Here is a 7,877-nt window from a genome sequence, read left to right on the forward strand (position 1 = left end):
TATTTTCAACTTGGTTATGAGTTTTGAGTGTACCAAATAATACTTCTTAAATTGAATTGAGAGTTCGCTAAATATGTACGTTTAATTACAACCAGGCTCGGTTTTAGGGTTGTTTGAGAGTAGAGTTTTCAATTTTTTACCATAAATGCTTCATCTCCTAAAGCCCTAAATTTTTTTTAACTTTTATTTGTATTACATTTTATAATTTTTTTTAAAAGGGACTCAATTTATTGTTTCGCCTAGGGCCCAAAAATATCAAGAACGAACATGATTGCAACAGGAAAAATAGTAAAAATAAAATAGGTATAAGAAATTTTTACATAGTCCCCATTATAAAGTGATTAAAACTTTTCCTTTCTCGTTGGAAGCTTAATTACAAATTGAGCATAAAAATCACTTTTTACAAAAATACTTTCTTTAAAAGCTTAATTATAAATTAAACACAAAAAAATATTCTTTAAAATCTTCAAAATAATGGAAGAAATAATCCAAAATGGTTGGAAGAAACAAATATCAACAAATATTCTTTAAACTTCGGTTAAAATCGAATTAACCAACCGAACCAAACTAATTCGGTTAATTTATGGGTTAACCGATCTAGTTCAGTTGAAGATCGGTTAAAATTTTTTAAAATTTCGATTAACGGTTAATTCGGTTCGAAATCGGGTAATTAACCGAATTAACTGAAATTAATAAATAATATTATATATTATATGTATAAGGCTATTACTAATTTAGTTAATTCGGTCAAATGAACATTATCAACTTATTTTTTTAATATGTTCTATACTTATTTTAACAAAAAATATATAAAATTCAATTAACAGAGATTAAAAAATTAAAAAATTCGATGAATTGGATTATACTAATTTGATTTAGTTACCAAAACCAAAAGAGATTATTAATAATATCTGGGTCCACTTAAGTTGACGTGGATGTTATTTATTTTCAGCCTTGTTTAATTAACTTAGAAATATTTCAGAAAAAGAGGGATCCCTTATTAATTTACTCCTTTGTTCCAACAAGAAACATTCCCACTTGCTATTGTTTATCAACATGCAAACCAAATTATTTTAGTAGAAAATATGAATAAATTTGGTTCCTGGGATCATGAAATATCCATAGAAACATCATCTAAGATCTGCATGAATGCTGAAACAAATCATAACAAAAATACAAGGAAAAAAAGAAGCAGAAATGATTTCTGTTTTGGAACTTACAATAATAATTTTGAGGACAAGAGAAAACCCAGATTAAAAATGGCAACTTGATTATGTATTTTTAATGCTAATATTTAGTAATTTAATAACCCTATGTATCATCCCCAGAGAGCGCCAACTTCGACGAGCTTTGGGATGAGGTGGCCACTAAGGTGAAGGGCCACGAGTGATTCGAGGCCGCCGACGCAGGATCCACCAATGAACACGGCGGGTACTGGATTCCGTGACGAGATACCACCGTGACCCGTCGCTGGCGGAGGAGGAGGAGGGAGGGAAGCGATTTCATGGTCATCGAGTTGGATGACGGTAGGGTGAACTCCGATGGTGACCAAGAGCTTTTTCATGACATGACACATGCAACAAGAGGATCGGCTGAAGATGATGACCGGGTGCTCTGATATCAACCGCCTGATTCGAGCCTCCGTCGACTCCTCTTCGTCGAAGGAAAGGGCGGTGCCGGTGAGGGCGGTGGTGGTGGTCATCATGGGTATGGAAGATGAAGAAAGGGGTGGTGGTATGTCAGTTGAGCAACTTCGTAGGCTTTGCATCTGCCAAAAACAAAAGACAGGTGAGCTTTTGGAGTGAAAAGGGGTAATGTCAACGAAGGGGGAAAAGCAAAGATGTGGGAGAAATACGAGTTGCTTACATCATCAAGTACAGTGTTACATAGGATTTAGGGATCATTGAGATTTCGGGGGTGCCGAGGATTTAGGGTAAACGCACACGCTTAATGAAAAAGAAAGATAAAAAAAAATTCCTACAAAAGAAAATTAAAAAAAAAACCGTCCAATTTAACCCTTTATATATTTAATCAATTTGGCATTTCTTATTATTTTTAGGCTATAAAGTTTGGAATGTTTTAAAATAGTTGAATTATTTTTTTAAATTTCAATTTCAATTAAAATATTAATTTTTAAATATGACAACTCGCATATATTTCATTTTTTTACTTTAAAATAATTATTGCTATAACTGTTTTTAAGTCTTTTGCGTTGACAAGTTGAAATTTTTTTAACACAGTGCCACATGACAATTCATAATTGGTCCACATGTTAACTTTTGTTAGGAATTAACACCCTTATGTTTGAGTACTAAAATGAACAAATTAAAAGTACAAGCACCACATTGACAATTTTATTAAAGTGCAAGCGTAAATCTTGCCATTATCCCTAAAGATAATAATTTCAATGTGAGTTGAGCTCAAACCTCATAAGTGCATGATATATATCGCCAAAGCCTAATGCAATTGAGGACATTAAGTGAAGTACTCCAGATACAAAGTATGGAAAAATGTCTATTAACTTCATCGTTAGGATCTAACACCTATCCTAGAGTAGCTAGGTAGGGAAGTAAAATTAATCCTTGTTTGTATCGGGGGCATAGCCAGGGGGCTGGTAGGGGGCCCCACCCATTAAAATAGAAAAAATTCTATTTAGGCCTTTTAAAATTTTAAAATTCTAAATTAATAAAAGTAAAATACACTTTGCCCCCTTAAAAATGATAAATAATCCTTTAAAATTATAAATATATCAGCTATTAAAATGATGAAATTATATTTTTACTATCGTAAAGATTACAATTTAATTTTGTCCCCTTAAAATAATTTTCTAGCTTCGCCCTTGGTTCGTCCATGGGTTTTTCTGTGACAAAATGAGTCACTTCAAATAGGTTCATTGCTTCAACCCAGAATACGATTAATTTGACATGGGCTATATGAAGCCCCAATAGTTTACCAAATAAATTGATAAGTCAGGCATTCTCGACGATGAAATCAAGTTTGGGTTAACATTAAGTTTTGGGTTCAATCTCCCATCACTTCCACTCCCTTCCCTAGTAAAAAAAATTCAAATTCAAATATAATTTAGTATATATATTTTTTCTAAATACTCATTTTGGGGCAGAACCTTTAAACGTTGCTTATATAAAGGTGAAACTATTCAAAACGATTAAAAAAGGACTATAGCTTTTCGAAAGTGCTCAAATAAGAGTTAACCTTTCAAAATGGTTAAATAAGGGTTAAACCTTTTCGAAGATGCTCCAATAAAGGCTTTAAATGTCATATATCAGGTTTCCAATCACATTCTTATTTTTTTTTCCTTTTCAAGTAATATCCGACTTAGTTTCCATGTGTTCTGTAATGACCCAAATTCAAGGTTATCGGAATAGTGGTTTCGTAACCACAAATCCGATTTAAAGAGAAATTTATTTTAATATTTTTGCATGAATATTGGTATGATAGGAAAATAGTATGAAAATATAGATAGAAAAATTTTACCGATTTAGTGATTAGTTAGAACAAGAAATTAGTGAAGAAATTGGGTAAAAATAAGGTATCGAGACCTCAATCTCGTAAAACCAAGTCAAAAATATTTTTATAAATATTTATGAAGTGCTAATAATATGGTATTAAAATTTCGTTAGAATATTTTAATGTTTGGGTAGTCAATTAAGTGAAAAGGACCAAATTGAAAAAGGTGTAAAAGTTACTAGAAGGATTAAATAGCTCAATTGTTAAATGAGGAGGGACATAAATTGCAAATAACCCCAAAATAAGATATTTTGGGCGGCATACGCTGAGAAAAATCAGGAGAATTGAAGAATTAAGGGTAAAATTGGAATATTGCAAAATTTGCTTTAAAAGTTAGGACTAAAGTGGAATTATCTAGATTCCTCTTTATTTTTCTGCATTCCCATCAGCCAAAAACGTCCTAAGGGTTTCTTCAAGCTGGTTTTTCATAATTTTTGCCCCAAGTGAGTTAATTCTTGCGTTTTTCTTGTAATTTTTGTGTTTCTAAGACTTTTATAACTAGGTCCTATTACTAAATTCATTAGTTTTTGATTTTATGAATGAATTTGAAAGTTTCTATGAATATGTGCTGGAATTTTATGATGAAATAGCATGAAATTGAAGCTTTAACTTGTTTATGAGATGATTTTATTAGGTAATTTCAATAGAAATTGTTTTGTAGGACCTAATTGTGAAAAAGTTTGGAATTAAAGTCTAGTACTAAAATTCTGATTTCCAAAGCTTATAAAGTGGTTTAAAGTGATGGTATAAAGTGTTAATTGAGAAAAATCAGCTCAATTGAGAGGTTAATTGAGCAGGGATGAAATTATCATTTATTGAAAGTTTAGGGAAAAATGGTAATTAACATCATACACTAAAACAGTTTTGGACAGCAGTAGTACTCTAACTTTGAAAATTCACCAAAAATTTTAGAGATCGAATTAGAGGATGAATAAAATATGAAATTAAAGCTTGTTGAGTCTAGTTTCTCATAGAAGAAATGGTTTAATCAATGGAATTGTAAATCATGAGATATAATAGATTTTGTGAGACAAGGTCAGAATGAATTCGGGTTCCCCTGTTCTGACTTTGGAAAATCATTAAAAATTGTATAAAAATGATTATGAGTTATACTTTATATGGTTAGAATCCTTAATGAGTCTATTTTCATAAGAAACAAACAGAAACATCATCCAAATTTTGTACAATGATATAATTAATTTTTAGGGAAGAGGGGTCGAAACTGTCAACAAGTGAAATAGGGGAAACTTTAAAGAATAAACTGTATTTATTGGTTACACCAAAAATTCTGAAATTTTTATGGTAAGAAGGTATGCAAGTCTAGTTTCATGGAAAATTAACGGATCTTAATTTGGAGTTCTGTAGCTCAAGATATAAATAATTTAGTGACTGTGACTTAGTAAGACAGCGTTGAATGCACTATAAATAATAATGGAATTTTAGAGAATGTTACATATGAACATGAAATGTATTAGATTAATGATTAAATTTATTTATTTAGATCCGGAAAATTCAAATACGAAGCAAGATCGAGGGAAAGAAAAATTTTGGGATTAGTAGATTTTTGGTTACGAACAAGTATCGAGGTAAGTTCGTGTAACTTGAATTATATTCTTAAATGCTTGAAATATTTGTTATTGATCTGAATATGATTTAGATGTTTATTGTATGATAATTGATGAAGTATTGATATTCTTGATGAAAAGAGAAAATAAATCTCGGTTGAATGAAAGGAAAATTCGATGGATCTCTGAAAAGGAATTGACGGTAAAAAGGATCTAGCCGGACGGGTGATCGATTCGATATAGCCCTCCAAGAATATGTGGAAAATGGATTTAGCCGGACGGGTAATCCGAATTAGGGTCTGAATTTAGCCTGGACTGGTAATTCAGATCCAAGCTCATTAGAGTAATTGTCGTTGCAGCGGATTTATCCTGGACTGGGTAATCCCGACAATACTCTATGAGTTTATATTACAGGGGATTGAGCCTGGACTGGTAATCCCGCTGTAAGGATGAGATTCGCGGAAGTGTGCTCTCTGAAATAGAAATGTGCGCACATGAATATGAATTGACGGACCCGGATTTGTACACTTAGGTGTACCTCTGAAAATCCATCGAAATTCCAAGTAGTTCAACGGGGTAAATATAGAAAAATAACAAGGGAATGGAAATCATGGAATTGATGAGCTCATCAATCATGGTATAAATTATTGATACATGGAAATTATTGGACTAATTTGAATGTTGAGTTTGTGCATGATAGGGGAATAATGTATGGAATGGTTGTATGAATGTTTATTACATTGTATGGAAAATATTAGGTAAGTATAATTCTTGTTACATGAGCTTACTAAGCACAAAGTGCTTATCCTGTTTCTTTTTCCCCTGTTTTGTAGTGTTAAGAGCTCGGAGGTCGGATTTGGTCGGAGAAGCATCACACTATCAACGTCAAGATCTCGGTAAATAAAGAAACTTATTTTGGAAATCAATGGCATGTATAAGCCAGTAAAGTAGATGTTAATGTGGAATGAATGTATGGTTAGCCATTGGTATGGCTAACAAATTTTGGTTTTGGCATGTGATGAGATTATCTTATGAATACAATAAATCTATCTTGAAAATATGTTGAAATGGATTGGTTGTGTTGGCTTGGTCTCGGTTCAAAATTTGCAGGGAGGATTAGATATTTATAAAGGGGTTATATTGAGTTGTAAAAAAAAAAATCAGTAAAATCTGGTAATACCTCGTATCCTATTCCGGCGACGGACACGGGTAAGGGGTGTTACATGTTCTATTTTAAACATATCATCATTCACCTAATTTTGTATTGAAAATGGAGGTGAAGTGTGTGAAAAACCCTTATTTGGACACATTTGAAAAGGATTGGCCCATTTTTTACCATTTTGAAAGGTTTAATCTTTATATAAGCAACTTCCTAAAAGGTTAATTTGAGCATTTAGCATATTTTTTTTATATATTTAGTTACGTGATGTGATGATAATAAAAATGATGACAAGTAAAATATTTGTAATTTCTTTAATATTTGAATCTAAATTTAAACATTACTATTTGAACCAAAATTAGATTTAAATAATTAACCATCACATATCTAAATGTGCTAAATATAGAAATTTAGTAGACTTAATACAAATTTTAAAAGGTAAAGTAGAGAATATATTCAATATTATAATCCCCATTTGTTATTAGTGAAAGATAAAAGTAAACTCAAATAATAAATATCTAAATTCAAAATTTTTATTTGTAAAAGCAAATTACATTCCAATAGTAAAATATTAGCAAAAAAATCTACATTTGTCTTAAACATGTTGTGAATCATAATTAAAATATCTAAATTCATAATATTTGATAAAAGCATATATCTATCAATGTTGAATTGACATTATTTATTGTGATAAGTAAAATGACCTCTTACATCACCAAAGCTTATCATCAAAGTTGGATATTGTTGTTGTGATGACAATGATTTGCTGTAATTTGATATGTCAGATTAGGCTCTACAGTACACTCGAGGAACTTATTCTCAAGCAATTTAAGTATTTTTTATATCTTTCTGTCGTTTTTAGCTTTAATCATTATTAAACGTTTTTAAACGTTTTTACTTAGTTTTGACCCTTTTGAGACTCAAATTGGCCAAACGATTCCATGGGGAACCTAATGATGTGATTAAGTTGGTGAAGGGAGACAATAATGGTCCAACCTCGAGGAAAACATCATTTAGAGTGGGTGTCGTGATACTGAGAGCATGGAAGTCGCAACACCAAGATCTTTCACTTTGAGGATGCAAAAATTCAATGAAAAATCAACATGGAGCTTATTGTCGTGGGAGTCGCGATACCGAGGGTAGGGTATCGTAACACTGAGCCTCTAAAATCGTGATATCCTTGAAGGTGTTGAAGTGAAGAGATTGAGGCCAACTCTAGTGATGTCGTGACACCGACCATTAGGTGCCGCAACACCAAGATCCCCCACAACCACAAGTTCACTATTGTCTAGGGTGTCCCGACACTGAAGCCTAGGTGTTGCGACACCACAGCCTAATGGGGAGAAATAGCTGCAGGGGTAGTTATTTGTCCAACACCTTACCCAATCAAAACACAACTTCTAGGGTCATTATTGTTAACTTTTTTGGATTGTAATAAGATGTTAAAAGTCACTTTTGGTTGAAGACTAAATGAGCCAACTTTGTCTTTAACTTTCATCTTTTAAGCTTCATAGTTATTCTTCTTCATCTTTTAGGGTTTAGTTCTTAGCTTTTTCTAGTTTTAGTTGGATAAGTTGGCAGTTTAGTTAATTTTTACTGTAGCTTTGTATCAATTGAACTTTGGT

General features: G+C 31.9%; 1 protein-coding gene across 1 annotated transcript; it reads right to left on the reverse strand.

Annotated features, from left to right (window-relative positions):
* Window positions 1-1,118: 1,118 nt before the first annotated feature.
* LOC105781951 (glutaredoxin-C6) lies at window positions 1,119-1,918 on the reverse strand. Its single transcript, XM_012606465.2, has one exon. The coding sequence runs from the start codon at window positions 1,766-1,768 to the stop codon at window positions 1,319-1,321; it is 450 nt and encodes a 149-aa protein (XP_012461919.1). The 5' UTR covers window positions 1,769-1,918; the 3' UTR covers window positions 1,119-1,318.
* Window positions 1,919-7,877: the final 5,959 nt, after the last annotated feature.

The sequence above is a fragment of the Gossypium raimondii genome, chromosome 13 (genome assembly GCF_025698545.1).
Source record: "Gossypium raimondii isolate GPD5lz chromosome 13, ASM2569854v1, whole genome shotgun sequence".
Lineage (NCBI taxonomy): Eukaryota > Viridiplantae > Streptophyta > Magnoliopsida > Malvales > Malvaceae > Gossypium > Gossypium raimondii.

Bases quoted from the DNA above. Each gene is read 5' to 3' on its own strand.
- LOC105781951 (XM_012606465.2), bottom strand. From the start codon at position 1,768: ATGCAAAGCCTACGAAGTTGCTCAACTGACATACCACCACCCCTTTCT.